This window comes from Schistocerca gregaria, chromosome 4 (genome assembly GCF_023897955.1).
Source record: "Schistocerca gregaria isolate iqSchGreg1 chromosome 4, iqSchGreg1.2, whole genome shotgun sequence".
NCBI classification, from domain to species: Eukaryota; Metazoa; Arthropoda; class Insecta; order Orthoptera; family Acrididae; genus Schistocerca; species Schistocerca gregaria.
Window position 1 is genome coordinate 338,802,615 of NC_064923.1, and position 17,236 is coordinate 338,819,850.

The 17,236-nt window shown below is 40.3% G+C and overlaps 1 protein-coding gene across 3 annotated transcripts in view; it reads left to right on the forward strand.

Annotated features, from left to right (window-relative positions):
• The first annotated feature begins 5,440 nt into the window (after positions 1-5,440).
• The window catches only part of LOC126267386 (uncharacterized), a 36,770-nt gene continuing 24,974 nt past the window's right edge, over positions 5,441-17,236 (forward strand). Inside the window, exons 1-4 of one of the 3 annotated variants that reach the window (XM_049972573.1) lie at positions 5,441-6,196; positions 6,292-6,439; positions 6,548-6,629; positions 6,701-6,887. In XM_049972573.1, the coding sequence (XP_049828530.1) occupies positions 6,398-6,439; positions 6,548-6,629; positions 6,701-6,887 (311 nt within the window). In that variant the 5' untranslated portion in view covers positions 5,441-6,196; positions 6,292-6,397. Of the gene's footprint in view, positions 6,440-6,547; positions 6,630-6,700; positions 6,888-17,236 lie in introns of all 3 variants that reach the window. The other 2 variants (XM_049972572.1, XM_049972574.1) reach the window with 2 other exon arrangements.

A 17,236-nucleotide genomic window follows, 5' to 3' on the forward strand; every position in this document is an offset into this window, starting at 1 on the left:
ACTAATGAGCCACAGGTTTTGTGTAATAACTGACTACCTTGAACACAACACTACAGCAGTGCACATTTTTCAACTAAAATTAACAAACCACATTAAAACAAAACAATTTTTTTTATTAACCACTTCTTTCATGAAGAAGATTTTGGGCTTAATGTAGAATGGCACTTTTTCACTTCATGCCATGGAAAAAATGCTTCTGATGGTGTCGAGGGTACAACAAAGCAAGCTGTCACAAAAGGAAGTCTGCAGTGGACCGATGACCATCATATCGTAACACCTCAAGAAATGTTTAATTTCTGTAAAAAACATATCAAAGGAATTACCTAGGTTTTTGTACAACATGAGGAAATACAAGAAGTCTATGACAGTGTCTCGAAGGAAAGGTACGGCACTTGTCAGAAGATTAAAGGCCCTCTGTCTTTTCATTGTTATATACCCCATTCACACAACTTACTGAAGTGTGAGATCACATCAACTTCACCTGATAGTGAACTTCTTCAGTGTGGAAAACTTGTGCAACTGGTTCTTCAAAATAAGGACATAGTGGCTTGTGTTTATGATGAACAGTGGTGGATTGGTGAAGTTGTTAATATTGACTGTCAAAACCAAGATATACATGTTGTATTTTATCGCCCTCCTGGACCTAGGACATCTTTTTAAAAAACTGAGAAGAATCAAGTTTGGATGCTACTTAAAAATGTACTAAGGAAGCTGTCTCCCATGGGATTTACAATTGTGACTGGGCAAACTTATAACCTAACACCCAAAGTGAGTGAACAAATTTCTCAAAAGTTCAATGAGCAATATCCTAAAAACAAATAACAAGAGGACAATATAATGTAATTAGTAGGCTTATTTTCAATAAAAAAGTAGGTAATCATAGATATGATTAATCTATAAACTGTAATTGATGTATTTTATTCCATAAGCCTAGATATCGCAAATATTAAAAAACGTATTTTTTACTCGTGTTTGTAATTCTTTTCCATGACGACCAATTGAATCTCAAAGTTGAAATTTATACCGAAGTTTGATATCATAAAAATTGCCAAATTTTCGGATTTTTATCTGTTCCCTCAATAAAGATATTGCAGGCCACAAAATGGAAAATTTAAAAAAAAAGTCCATTTTTAAAAAGTAGTGTATTTTTTTAAGTGTAAGCTGCTCACCATTGGTACTCTATAAAAAGTAACTGTACTATACAATGTAATATCAGAAAAAATATTAAAGCTGAGAAATTAATCTTTCTTTGGAAAACTACTGTTCAAAAACTGAGTTTTTTTTAATTTGTGGCTGATAACTTCGAACTATTAAAAATATATTAAAGAATACATTCAGCTAAGTGTTAATGATGTTAATTTGTAGCCCAGATTGTGTTGAACTAAATGCATTTTATGTGAAAGGCTTAGGACAATCCACTACTGAATAATTGTAAAAAATGTAGATGCTTGCAAATATGAAAAAACGCATGCAGCCTGGAACAAATATGGTCACCACTTCAAAATAATAAACAATAATTTTTTTTAAAAAAATATTTTTGTGATTACTAAACATTGGGGAATCCACCCAGCAAATACAAAATTTTTCTGAGGTGGTCAAGCAACCAATTATTATATTTGTGGGTCACTTGGGGATTGCCCCAACAGCTGAAATCATTCACACTGGACAATGCTCCAGTGCCCAATGGAATCACTGTCAGATCCCACACTGAATTTGTGGCTAAGCTAACCCCTGTGTTAACTATGATCTACCACAGATTTCTTGGGGGGGGGGGGGGGGGGGGGAATGCTCAGTAGTTGGAAGAAGGCACAGGTCAGACTGATATACAAGAAAGGGAGCAGAAGTGATCCACAAAACTACCATCCAGTATCCTCAGCAGAGACTTATTGTAAAACCTTAGAACATGTTCTGAACTTAAACATAATGAGGTACCTCAAACATAATGACCGTCTCCATGCCAACCAGCATGGATTTCAAAAATATTGATCATGTGAAAACCAACTCGCAAATTTATCACGTGACATATTGAAAGGTTTGGATCAAGGCAGTCAAGCAGACACAGTATTTCTTGATTTCTGAAAAGCATTTGACTCAACACCGCATTTCGCTTATTATCAAAACTATTGTTATAAGGGGTATCAAGCAAAAATTTTTGGTACAAAGAATCCAGCAAGTTATCTTGGATGAAGAGTCATCAGCAAATGTAGAAGTAACCTCGAGTGTGCCTCAAGGAAGTGTGTTGGGATCCTTGCTGTTCATACTGTATATTAATGATCTTGCAGACTATCTTAAAGAAGCTTCATAAATATTCAGTCAGATCTTGATAAGATTTCAAAGTGGTGCACAGATTGGTAACTTCCTTTAAATGTTTAGAAATGTAAAATTGTGCACTTCACAAGGTGTAAAAAATGTAGTATCCTATGACTATAATATCAATGAGTCACAGAAGGAATTGGTTAACTCATATGAATACCTGGGTGTAATAACACTCTGCAGGGATATGAAATGTAATAAGCACATAGCCTCAGTTGTGGGTAAAGAAGGTGGTAGACTATAGTTTATTGGTGGAATACTGGGGAAGTGCAATTCATTTACAAAGGGGATTTCTTACAAATCACTCAAGTTACCAGCCTAGAATATTGCTCAAGTATATGGTACCCATACCAAATAGGACTACAGCAGATATTGAATTCGTAAACAGAAGGAGAGTACAAATGGTTACAGGTTTGTTTGATCCATGTGACAGTGTCATAAATGTGCTCAATTACAGATGTAAAAGATCTCACAAAGTCTCGAACTAGCTTTAAATTATGACTATAGGATATGCTATAACCCGCTATATATTGCCCCCTTATGAATCATGAGGACAGGGTAAGATTAATTACAGCACACACTTAGGCATTTAAACAATCATTCTCCCACACTCCACAAGTGGATGGCATGCATTATGTGTTTTGCAGAGTGTAGATGTATTGGCGAATAAGAGCCTAAGCAAGATGAATGGTTGATAGCTACAAATCACAAATGCATAAAATGGTATTGTATTTACATCTCCATTCATTCTCTGCAAAGCACTGTCAATTGTGTAAGGTTTCTTCCAGACGCTAGCAAGTTTTCACTCTTCCTTTGTGTGTGCCTTTCACTGGCTCTACACTTCTGTCATTCAAAGAGTGGACACCTGTACTCCTAAATTATTTACAACATTCACCCAGTACTATCTTCTCTATAACTGTGGTTTGTAGAATCATTAGTAGCTTTTCTCAGGGTAGTTAGCATCTGTCTTCTTGGATCTGCAGCATTTCTGTGATGCTCTGTTCTGAGTCAAACCAACCTGTGAGTGATAGGGCTGCCCATATTTGTATACTAATATGCCCTGTTAGTCCCATCTAGTATTGGTCACACACACTTCAGCAATAATCTAGGATGGGTCACACAGGTTTTGAAAGCAATCTCCTTAGTAGACTATTGGTTTTTTTTATTGTCCTACCAATGGTCCAAGACCTGCTTTACCTATCACTGATCAGTCCATTCCACATTCCTCAAACTTGCTACACCCAGATATTTGTAAGAGCTGACTAATCCAATTGTGACTCATTTATTTTATAGTCACTGGATACTGTTTTTCTGCATTTTTTGAAAAGCACATACATACTTTTATAAAATTTAGAGCAAGCTGCCAACCTTTGTACCACTTTGAAATCTTACTGAGACCAAAGAGATTGTTTGTGCACCTTTTTTTTCTCCAGAACTTCATTATAAATAACTGCATCATCTGCTTTGATTACTATGTATGTTGTTCATTAATGCATCATTCAACCTGAATGATGATCATGTCGCTTCTGTACATTTTCCTGAGACATTCCTGAAACTACTATTACATCTGTCACTTCACAAACATTAAAAAAAATTCCTTTCAAGCTTAAAAATAAGCTTATAGACACTAACAGTCCTGCCCCTTGACTATCTATTACTCCACTGAGTGACAGTACAACAGATATACACATTCTCAACAAAGTAAAACTCTCTCTATACCATCACATAGCACTGCCATGTTTACTAAACCATTTTGCATACCAGGAACTCGACTTTGGAACAATCTTCCTCAAAATCTCTGAGTAATTAAATACCTTCCAAGCAAAGAGAGACAGTTAATGATTCATCTTCTGCCACAACAGCCATCTCTCCTACACTCTGTGCAGCTCATTCTTGTCAGTCCCATACCCCAAAACTTTTCCCTACCCCTTGTTGGCTGATTTCTCTATGTACATTCTGTACTTTCCCGAAAGTCACTGTCACTATCATTTCAATATTCTCCTCCTCCTTTATCCTTTCTGCTTCTGATAACACTAAACATGGCTTCAAATGTGCTAAGCTAATCTATAGCATTCAAAATACCCTTCATTATTATTATTATTATTAGTGTCAGTTGTTATTGATAATATTATTACTAGTAGTGGTAGCAATCATCATCTTCATTCATAATATGATCAGGCTACATAAGCAATAAATAAATAAACAACATAACAGCTTCACAGTCTGAACACAGGGATTGTATTACATGTATTTTCTATGTACATGTGTAGCTGTAACTTAAAAATGTAAAATATAATGTAAACTTTTATATCTCTCTTACAAAAGTGAAAAAGATTTTTTTGTAAACCTTGACATGTCTCCTGTATATCAAATCAAATGATTTGAAAATTGTACGCAATGGGATGAATAATTCACATATCTATGTCCTCCTTACCAAGACATCCTCAATCTGGTTATTAATTTTGATTGATACCCTATGCGATCACACTTTTGTTAATAAGTTTTGATGTGGTGCTCAATGAAATGTTTTCTAGATGTCAAGAAATACATCTACCCAACTGCACTGATCCACAGCATTCAGGATCCCATGTGGGAAGAGCACAAATTTAGCTCTGCACATCCAATGTGGTAAGAATCTGTGCTGGTTAGCATGTCTCATTATGTTTGAGCTCAGAACATGTACTAGGATTCTAAAGTGGGCAGGCATCAAGTTCAACAGTAAGTTTGTCGATCACTTCTGCTACCCTTCTTGCACACAGGTGTGACCTGTGCTTTCTTTAAACTACTAGAGACACCAATTAGTAATGGTCACACATGTCTACAATTGCCCATTAATGTGGCATGGTTTGTTTGGAGCCACAGCAATGAAAATATTATTCTGCAGCTCGCTGGAGCACATTTGCAAACATTGGTGCACGGTGCTGTGGTTCTTTGGCATCTTTTTAGCATGTTTATTTCATCAGTAACTGTAAACATAGACTGACAGTCCAGAGAAATCTATTAGCTTTATTCTAGCACTTATTGGTACTTCACAGTGCGTTAAAAGAGAGGTAGATGTACCGTAACATCATGTAGATTAAAAAAAAAAATTAACATGAAACGTAGAGTCACAATACTCCTACCTTTTTTTTCTCACTCAAGACGTCGTACAGAATGTTATTATTGAAAAACTGTTCGCCAGTAGAACTGGAACCCAAATTCGTTGTCTCTGTAATGTTTATTGTCTGACATTCATCCTCAGGAGCTTTTTGCTTAGTAGACGCTGCTGTTCCATCGTCTGCTTTCTGCTTCTCTTTACCTTGCCTAATTCCAGACGTTGATCGTTTCCGTTTAGTTTTTTTAATCGACTTTTTAGGTTCCCTCTCTTCTAGGGAAACTGTTTCGTTGTCCAAATTATGTATCACGCTATCCATTTTAAAATATCAGGCAAATTAACATCAGAAAACACTCCGTCAATTACTGCAAGGTTCTGCCCAAATAACACACAATATTTTTTTTTTACATTTGGCCGTAACAAATTTAGGATTCACCTAGGAAGCAGTTTATGATTTCAGAAATCACAAATTCCAAATCTCTCGACGTCTAAATTCCGAAAATCTGAAAACAACGTACCGCTGCTGTGTGTGTGTGTCCCAAACTTCTAAGCAAACAATATTATGTGTAGTAGCAATCACTGTCAAAAGCTGGGTCTATTTAAGTATGCTTAAGCTAGGTTTAATGATGAAACAATTCCTGAACCATCGCAGGCGTAATAAGCGACCTTTGACCCTTCTAAAAAAAATTGCTCTACACACGGTACATGTTAATAGGCGTTGGCGAACCTGAGGAAGGCGTGGCTTTCTGTTTGCACACACCCCCACCCAACCAGTTGTACACGTGCTAGGTGAGTGTTATGTTTAGGGTAGTTCTTTAGTTGATGCTAAAAAGGCGATTGACACGCGTAGCGATTTAAAGTACAGTTGAATTGATTTAACAAAGGTTCAGGTGCCAAGAAACATTTATTTTGATTCTGGAATAAACGAAATGTTGGATAGAACACACCATTGCTGTATTTAAAGATTTCGAACAAAATTACAACTAAGAAATGGAAGCAACGGCAACGACTGCCCGAAAAATTCATCCGGTCGTAAGTATTGTATCTCGATTTTAAAAATCTTTTAAGACTGTTTTGATGCGACTTATTTCTCTCTTTCTTGTCCGTGTTCACTACTGGTAAATACATATTTGTTTGTAGTTGCAGAAAATGATTCATAGTGGATGCCAGAATCAACAAAAAATTGCAGTAGCTTTTCAGGTTTATATGGAGCTGTGTGAAGGTATATGTCGAAAAATCTGAAATTTCGTGATTTAGATTGAGTCTGTTGTAACCTACGCGTATAATTTTCAGTGGAAAAGCTGTGGAACGTTCGTCATCATTACAACGAATTACACGATTTTTTCTATCTGACTGGCAAACATTCTGCATCCTCTGAAAGGGACGAAATATTTATCCCATTGTCAATCACATCAGACATCTCCCCAGCATGGGTTGAAAATATTCAAAACGAAGTGTGCTGTAACACCTCACCAAAAAGGTCAGTATGGTCATCCTTTCATCACATTATTTGATGAGATTAGATACACTTTTTGTTCCATGTATTCATAGAGAGCTCCCCAGCGATGTAGAACGTTGTAGAACATGCCCTAAAGTAAGTTTATCGCCGATTTACAAAGAAAAAGTATGTTGTTGCCCTTTTAGGTGATAATCGAAATGGCCCTCATGAACATAAAATAGCTCAAAAAACTTGAACCATATTTTAATTTGAGATGATAGCAAATTTTTTCCCCGTACATATACTTGTACAATACAGTGTTATGCATATAGGCATAATTCTTAAATTATTGTAACCATGGATAATCAAACAGAAAAATCAATTCACAACATGCACTTAACATTAATCACATTACTGCACAAAACATGCAGAAACCTGATTTTATATATCACTCACACCATTTGATAGTACTAATTGTATATACATCAAGCAGTTCAACCGAGAGATCTGTCAGTGGTGTAGGTAAAACTGGCCATCAGTAAACATTTTAGGCTTCTCTTAAACTAAACTTTACTATAGCTAAAATATTTATTCAAATTAGATGATTCATTCACCTTTGAACATTAGTAAATACAACCAGTTACTGGGTTATAAAATAAAGTCTGTTTATTGTATATTCTCATGGCATAATCAGTATAACTTAAGGTAGGGGGGCTACCTTCATAGTCTCAAATGTTATTGAATTTAGCATATTTAGGAGTAAGTAACAAACATGTAGAATGTAGACTGGCAATGGCAAAGAAAGCGTTTCTGAAAAAGGGAAATTTGGTAACATCGAGTATAGATTTAAGTGTCGGGAAGTCGTTCCTGAAAGTATTTGTATGGAGTGTAGCCATGTATGGAAGTGAAACATGGACAATAAATAGTTTGGACAAGAAGAGAATAGAAGCCTTCGAAATGTGGTGCTACAGAATAATGCTGAAGATTAGATGGGTAGATCACATAACTAATGAGGAAGTATTGAATAGGATTGGGGAGAAGAGAAGTTTGTGGCACAACTTGACCAGAAGAAGGGATCGGTTGGTAGGACATGTTCTGAGGAATCAAGGGATCACTAATTTAATATTGGAGGGTAAAAATCGTAGAGGGAGACCAAGAAATGGATACACTAAGCAGATTCAGAAGGATGTAGGTTGCAGTAGGTACTTGGAAATGAAGAAGTTTGCACAGGATAGAGTAGCATGGGGAGCTGCGTCAAACCAGTCTCAGGACTGAAGACCACAACAACAACAAACATAAGTGATGACACATGACATGACTCGGCACATAAGTGAGGACATTTCTAATGGTGCTCTTAGTCATTTTAAAAGACGTAACCGGCTGTTTTAAATTGAGTAAGTCGCTTGTGCCATCGAACTGTGTATTCAGTGCTTCAGGTCATGGGAAGGTTCCATGTGATGGAGTAGGGGGCCTGCTGAAGCACCATGCTACAAAACATAATCTTTCCAGACCAAATACAGCTGCAATTCAGAAGGCTGAGGATTTTCCGAGAGTCGTGAAACCTTACACATCCACAACTCTCATTCTTTTCTGCAAAGAGGTAATCAAAGAATTCCGTGAGCAGAAAAAAGAACAACAAACTACTGATTTGAAAGGAATTCAGAAGACACATTTTTGGACTCAAGAGTGATTGGCGAACTCATATTGCACACACTTTAAAGAGCAAGGAAGAAGAAATTTCATTCATTCGGCCAACACCTCAGAAACATCAGGATGATATTCAGATTCACAACCTGCGAAGGGAGGTGTTTGTGGTGTGTGTGTATGACTGTGACTGGTGGACTGCAGAGATTATAGACATCAATTATGAGTTAAATGAAATTGTAGTGAACTTCATGCTACCACATGGACCAGCTGCTGAATATAGGTTTCCAGCTGAAGGACAGTAACAATGCTATGAGTGCTCACTTCCTGTTCATAATGTTTTGAAGATTGTAAGTGTTCCAGTTCCTATTGGTTCAACAGGAAGGCACCACACTATATCAAAGGAAGATACTGAAGCAGTGGGACACATTTTTAGTTCATTGCCTGGCTAATTTCAGTACAAAACAGAGTGCACAGAAGTTGTATAAATTGAAATCTTTAAGCCGTTGGGTCTTTCACATACATTTTGGAACCATTTAAAATGCTTGAAGAATGAGTCTCCTACTCATCTTTCAAAACTAAAATTATGTTAAATAAGGCTAGGTTTTGATTTTTATGAGCCTGTTATATGATACTGTAACAGCTTTTCGACAAATTATGTAGAACTGTTCCAAAATTCGCACATTCAAAATAGTATGCACATCGTCATATTTGGAGGGCTGTATCTTGGGGCAGAATGTTCCTTAATTAGTCCTTCATTTCAACATAGGCTAAATTCAATAACATCTAAGACTATGAAGGTAAGATTTTTCCCTAGTGTGCCTGAACGGATATGGACTATGCCTCGTAAGAAATTTGGATCATTTGTGACACAGTCAAGTTAGTAGACCAAAATCCACTACTTTTCATCCATTTCACAATGTATTATCTTTAAATTTATTTATTGGCACCGTTAGGTGTTTTTAGGTAGTTTGTTATTGTAGACAATAGCAAGGTATTTGTAGCTGTCGCGCGTCTTTTCCAGTGCAGCGCATGGTGCTTTAATTATATGTAAACTTATCTTGCAGTCGTCAGTTGTTCTCCTTAGGCAGACTTATTTAGATTTTCTTTAACAAATGTAGACAGTTCTAGATATGTTGGCTAGGTTCTGTCATTTAGTTGTTTGAAATAATCTCTACATGATTCACATGGGCTATGTCATGCAATGCACCTGAAAGCATTCTTTTTCCATTTAAACCCTAATTTTAAGCGTATGGAATTTCCTCATAGAAGTACTTGATGTTTTGGACGGGAGTACAAGAATGCAATATATCCGTATACTAGACATTATTTACTGACATTGCTCCTCACCTTGTACCGGAGATAGAGGACATATGCACATCTGCCAAATGACTTTCCTGTTTAGTAATCTCAGCTGAGCTTGTGGCCAATGTATGATCCTGATAGTTCAATGGTTTTGTTATAATGACTGGGAGGATTCAGATAGAATACAATGTCTCAGTTCAGTGTCATTTCAAGCAGTACATTGTCCTCTACCAAGTAGTGTGAATCTCTCCATTTCTGCTGCCATATTGTATTTCACATTTTCAATGTTGCTATCACATATGACCAGAGCCAGTTAGAGAACGTTTTCCCCACACAAGCACCTTTTCATTTAACACCCCCTCTCCTCACCATTTTCACTTGTATACTTTCACCTTTGTCAGTTTTTGCTCCTAATTGTGTTATGCTCTGCATGCAAATCTTGCACTTGAATCCCCTGGTGCCCCCCTCAGCTTGGTGTCCCAAGTGACAAATTGGGTTATGTGGACCTTAAACTAGACCCGCATGTGATCATTGTTGTCATTTGTGTATAGCACTGCATCAAGTGGCAGAATTGTGGGTAAATAATTAATATACACTGATCATTATGACTACCGGACTAGTAGCCATTATACCCACCTTTGGCATGGATAACTGTGGTGAAACATCATGGTTTGAAGCAGTGAGACCTTGGTAGGTCACTGGAGGGAGCTGGCATCACATCTACACACACAGGTCACCTAATTCCTGTAAATTCAGGGGAAGGGGGACTGTGAGCTCTTGACACTACAGTCAGTCATATCCCATGTGTGTTTGATCAGGTTCAGATATGGCAAGTTGGGGGGGCCTGCACATCAGTTGAAACTCACCACTATGTTCCTCGAACCACTCCATCACACTTTTGGCCTTGTGACATGGCACATTATCTTGTAAAAAAATGCCACTGCCTTCGAGAAACACGATTGTCATAAAATGGTTTCTGTAGTTTGCAACCAGTGTACAATATGCCTTGGCTGTCATGGTGCTTTGTGTGAGCTCCACTGGATCCATGGATGCCCACATGAATGTTCCCCAGAGCATAATGGAGCTGCCACCAGTTGTGTCTGTCCCACAGTACAGGTGACACGGATCTGTTTCCCTGGAAGATGACTGAGTTACACCCTCCCGTCTGCACAATGAAGAAGGTATCTGGATTCATTGGACCATGTAATGCTCTGCCAATGTCCATTGCCCATGGTCATTTGCCCATTTCAGTCATAGTTGCCGATATCATGGTGTTAGCATTGGCATGTGCATTGCTCATCGGATGCGAAGCTCCATCATTAGAAGAGTTTGGTGTACTGTGTATTCAGACACACTTGTACTCTGTCCAGCATTAAAGTCTGAGGTTAGTTCTGCCACAGTTCACTGCCTGTCCCATGTTACCAGTCTGCCCAGGCTATGATTTCCATCATCTGTAATGGTGGGGTGGCCGCCCATCCTCACGACGTCTGAATGTGGTTTCTCCTTGGTTTCACCACATGTTGAAGACAGTCACCACAGCCCTCCTCGGACACTCGACAAGTCTTGCAGTATCCAGGATACTCGTGCTGAGCCTCCGGGCCATCACAATCTCCCCTCAGTGAAACTCGGATAGATCACGCACCTTCCTCGTTCTACATGTGGACAGCACGCTCACTGATGCTGCTATTGTGTGGATGGGTTTAGATTGATAGTACGTCAGTGATAATAATGTTCTGGTTGATCAGTATAAATAGTGAAAAGAAAAGATCGAGCTACAGATCCCTGAGGTAAACCCTTTACAACTGGAAGACGTTCACCGAGACCTTGGTGGCCAGAGGCAGTGAGCATGGGTGTGCGAGTTGTGCTTGTACAAATGTGTGTGGGTTTTCTGCTTTAGAAAAAGGCTATTTGGCTGAAGGCTTACATGTCTGTCAGCCTTTTGTTGTGCCTGTCAGTGACACAGTACCTCTTCTAAATGATGAGTAACAATCTATCTTTATCATAATATTGTCATTATTCTACTCTGGATTTTCCATCGTTTGATTTTTAACAGAGATTTTCAAAGTGTAGGCAGTTGGAGAGAGAAATGTAACATAGACTACTTAAGCCCATGTCTCATCTACCGTATGTTGTCGTGACAGATATTTGTTGTTTCATTGGTCACTCAGATGCCTACTGGAAAACATCAATTATTTGTTAAAAAAGGATAGGGAGCAGTAACACACTATGTTAATGTTCAATTTGAAAAACCAGATGTACACACCAACAACGTTAAAAATGAAGGTAACTCTCCGAAACATCAGTTTATTTGTACTTAAATGACGAGTTTTCTTAAGATCTTTTGGTTTAAGTTAAGGGACAGTGCTGACCAATAGGGGGGTGGATGGTTCAAATTAATCTCCAGCAATCCAGGTTTGGATTTTTCACGATTTCTCAAAATCGCCTCAGGCAAAAGCTGGAGGGTTCCTTTGAATGGGCAGTTTACTTTCTCCATTTTGTAATCTGAACTTGTGCTCCATTTCTAATGACCACATTAAATTCTAATTGTCCTGCCTTTCTTCCTTTTTGGAAAGAGCGTAATTGATAAACCAGTGAAACTATTTTATGTAACACAGTGTAACCTACCAGGTCATATGGTTCCACACATGAAATCACATGACATGGTATGTCGGGTATACTGGAAAAGAGGGCATTGCACCAGGCAGTGTAAGGAAAATATGTGTTTGAAGGGGATCAGGGAAGTTTTGGTGAATACAGATACTGGGTGATTGAAGGCTTAGTTTATAGTGGTGTTATGTGAATTATGAATTCAAGTGTCCTCCAGGATTCAACACTTCTGGATTTGTGGTTTGACATCCACAGAATGCCTGAGCTGTGAGCGGAGGTTTTCTCTTCATTTCCATTTCTGTGGAAGCAAGATGGGTCATTGGTCATGATGTCATCCTTTCCAGTCTCCATCAAAAATACAATCAGCATGATAGCTGAGAATTGACCGAAGATAACTGTCGGAAACAGTGTGAGGCACAATGGGAGAATGTATCGGGTATTAGGGAATTATGGTGAGGAGAAAGTATTAGGAAATGTTATAAAGTTTAATTAAGAGATCAGACATGGCTTCTCTAATGGTTGTATATTTACTTATTACTCGTAAATTAATAAAATTATAAATATTTCTGTTATATGGAATGTGTAATACTAAAATGTCAGTGTAACCTCTTGAATGTCTAAGTATCCTTCATGAGGTCAGAGTTTACCTAGCAAGTTTTGAAAGTATTTCTACATTGAATTTCCACAGCCACCATAACCTTAAAGATAATTGTGCTGGTACATCGCAGGTGTCTTCTGCTCCACACAGCTGATGTTTCTGGAGTGCGTCATTCTCTGAAACATTCTATATTTATGCAGCTTCGCTGTACACAGATGTGACAAGGGGGTGGGTGCAGTAGCACACTCTGATGTTCTAGAATGCTGGTTTCAGATTTGGGAAAAACTACTGATAAAATTAAAACATTTCTAATGAAAGGAGACTTAATATGATGGAACTGGACTGTCTGCAGGCTCGAGCCAGCACTTGGTTGGTTGATTTGGAGGAGGGGACCAAATAGTGAGGTCATCGGTCACATCAGACTAGGGAAGGATGGAGAAGGAAGTAGGCTGTGCCCTTTCAAAGGAGCCATCCCAGCATTCGTCTGAAGTGATTTAGGGAAATCATGGAAAACCTAAATCAGGACGGCTGGATGCGGGTTCGAACTGTCATATTTCTGAATGCGAGTGCAGTGTGCTACTATTTACATTTAAGCTAGCTTTTATGCACCTTAGCACTTAAATAAAGTTCTATCTTTAAAAAAAATCACAGTGGCAGCTGTTAAACAACATACCTATTCTCAGCATCCTCTAAAGACAAAAGTTACAATCTGTTAACAACTCTTTTCCTCACCCTAATAACATCTCAGAATACTCCACATTGCATAGAGCTTCTTTCTCACAGTTGATAATGTTTCTCTGACAGTTATGTTAATATCATGATCTTTGTCCATGCGCTCAGCACTCAATTCGTTTATCGGTAGTTCTTACAAAAATATTTGATAAAATCGATGCAGTATAATATTTCATAAGAGTTTCACTTCTCATTGTCAACATACAGATGCATTATTACACTTGTTTTGGTTTGAGCACTGCAGCATTTCTGCATGTTACACTGCTGTTGCTGGCCAGCATGCGGCTCCAACACTTGACAGTTTGGTCAGCATGCGGCTCTGACACTTGACAGGAGGGTTAGGTAGGCGTGGAGTCTGTGTAAGATGGCTGCGGCTAGTGCACTTGGATCTGTCAGGATTGCTGAGGTTAAAAGTGATTTAACGAGGCCATTGGAGTTAGCACAGATGGTAGCTAGCAATTGTACAAGTTTGTGCATTTCAAGCATAAAATGTAAAACTTACATCAGAGTATGATACACCAACTTCAAGAACTCAGGGAGGTGGTTCTTTGTATTTCCAAATTGACTGTGGAAATGATGCATTTAATTACATATTGTGTCAAGAAAAAAATGTATAATGACTATTTACACTACCTGCAATAACAGTTTTACTTATTAAGACCTAACAAAGACTCCCACTATGCGACCCGCAGCTCTTTTGTGGGTAAGTGTGTGACATGCATAAGTCCCTGAGCTACTGCAGCCTTTCGTCTTTTTTGGGCTGCTTTACCTTCGCCTTCCTTCTCCCTCCTCTCTCCCTGCCCTTATTGCTTTCCCTTTGCCCCTTTCTCTCCCTCTTGGTGTTCTTATGTCAGCCTGGCTATCCTCCTGACTTCATTTTGTCTTCCAGTTTTGGTTTGATTGCCTTTCCCCCACCTTTTTGGCTTTTCTTTTTTGTTCCCCTCAGGGGTTTGACCTCTATTTCTATATTTGAAATCTGTAGTGTGAGCCAAATGGGGAAAGAACTCCCTTCCTAGTGTCTTTGGCATGGGTTCCTCTCCCTCCCCTCCCTCTCCCCACCACCCCTCTCCCCACCACCCCTCTCCCCACCACCCCTCTCCCCACCACCCCTCTCCCCACCACCCCTCTCCCCACCACCCCTCTCCCCACCACCCCTCTCCCCACCACCCCTCTCCCCACCACCCCTCTCCCCACCACCCCTCTCCCCACCCCCCCCCTCTCCCCATCCCCCCCTCTCCCCACCCCCCTCTCCCCACCCCCCCCCCTCTCCCCATCCCCCCCCTCTCCCCATCCCCCCCTCTCCCCATCCCCCCCCCTCTCCCCATCCCCCCCTCTCCCCATGATGGGGCTGTTATTTACTCATCTGGCTTAGCCCTCTGACATCACAGGGATAACACTGCTGGTACCTGCATTGCGAAAGTGTAGAAATGGTTGTCTATCTTTTTCGGGACGTTGAAACTCCCAGCAGTGACTGTCATGCAAGGCAGCCATTGCTATGGCCATGCCCGCCGGCTTGGGGTGAAACCCTTTCCACAGTTCCTGATCTGTACCAGGGCTGATGGGGAGATTTTTCCACCACCATACCCCTTTGAGATCTAGCTCCCTTCTTATAAAGGCAATAGTCAGTTGGCTTCCCTGTGTGCCTGTTACCACTTATGAGACATCCCAGTACATATCACTCCTCACAGGTCTCTCAGTATGACACAGGGTGTAAATTTCCATGGGAACTGTCTCCTCCAGTCTGATGATGAACTTGAGGCTAATCTGGAATCTCGTGGCTTTCATTTTATCCAGCATGTCGAGAGAGGCCTTAAAGACCATCGTGTAGTCACTGGTGCTTTCATCTTGACCTTTGAGGGTGGGGTATCTTGCTCGAGAAGGTCAAGGTAATGGTATACAGATGTTTTGTCAAACCATACATTCCATCTCCCATGTATTGCTTCCTTGCCTCAAGGTCAAACACGTGTCCTGCGATGCGATGTGGTGACTGATGCTGCCGTCTTTACTTGGGGAGCCCTTGCACCCTACTGCCTAGCTGTGTAAATGGTTCTGGTCTACATTCTCCCCATTCAGCAGCATGTCCAGTATATTTTTTACTATTATTTTGAGCTTTTCCTCATTACAGAGGCATATCTCCAACATAATAATTTACTCGAAAATCACAGTGTATACAAAGGAAAAAAATACAAGAAATAAAGATCCTTGACCGTCTCAGCTACTTTGGGGCCCGGAAGAAGTTCGAGAAACTTCATCCTGTGAATCTATCATCTACCTTTGCCTCAGCTATGTGTTCCCATACCGTTCCCTCCTCCTCCTTACTCCCATCCTGCACTTCTTCCCTTTCAACCCCCTCCCGGGGGTGACTCCCATCCCTTCCCCTCAAGGAACTCCTCCTCCTCCGCCGCCACCTCTTCTCCTCCTCCTCCGCCGCCACCTCTTCTCCTCCTCCTCCGCCGCCACCTCTTCTCCTCCTCCTCCGCCGCCACCTCCTCCTCCTCTTCGGCCAGAGAAGAAATCCTGTTCGCTGGCTGCTCCTAGTGACGAGGTTCCCTCTCGGAACACCCCTCTTTGGGATTCTCAAGATTGTAAGTCTGCAACCTTGGGTCGGATGAGGGACCCACTTTCCAAGGACCCCAAAGCTGCTCGCTCTCTGTCCAATCCAGGCACCACCTGTTCCCTTGCTGGTAAAACCTCCTCCCAAGGAAGGAAAAGAAGAAGAAGAAGAAGAAGAAGAAGAAGAAGAAGAAGAAGAAGAAGAAGCAGTGCAAGTCCAAGTACGAGGCTTCCCCAGCATCCTGTGGAGAGCTTCGCCTACTCCTTCTCACTCCGAATCATACCCAGTTTTATGGAGGTCACTCCATTTCCATCGGTGATATGGCTTCCCCTCAGCTTCTTTATGTCTAACCTGGACTCCTGCCACATGATAATCCAGTGGAATTGCAATGGATATTACCGTCACCTATTGGAAATACAACTACTTGGTTCGTCTTATTCTGCATTTTACCTCACTCTTCAAGAAACACACTTCCCTGATGACCACTTTCAAAAGTTTTGTGGTTATCGGGTGTTTTTTCTGCCATCACTCCCACAGTCTACTCCCCAGCTCTCGTGGCTCCACCACACTGGTCACCCCATGATCATCTTTGTGACATTGACCACTTTCTGGTGATTCCACCATTCCTCTGTCACTGCCAGGCAGACAGCCCCCCATGTTGGGCATTCTGCAGAGCTAGTTACCCTTTATACACGTCTGCTGTGCACTTCTACATCTCTCTATCTCTCGTATTGCATTGATCTAGTCGTGCAAGACATCTCTGACACTATTCTTCATGCTGCTGGCACTGCTACCCCCCTATTCACAGGTCCGTTACTGTGGTGGACGAAGGACATAGCAGTCACTATCCAGGACGGCTAGCAAGTGTTGCAACGATTTGCATGACACCCTTCACAGACGAACCGTATTTGCTTTTAAGTGTCTCTGTGCTAAAGCTCACTACCTTATTAA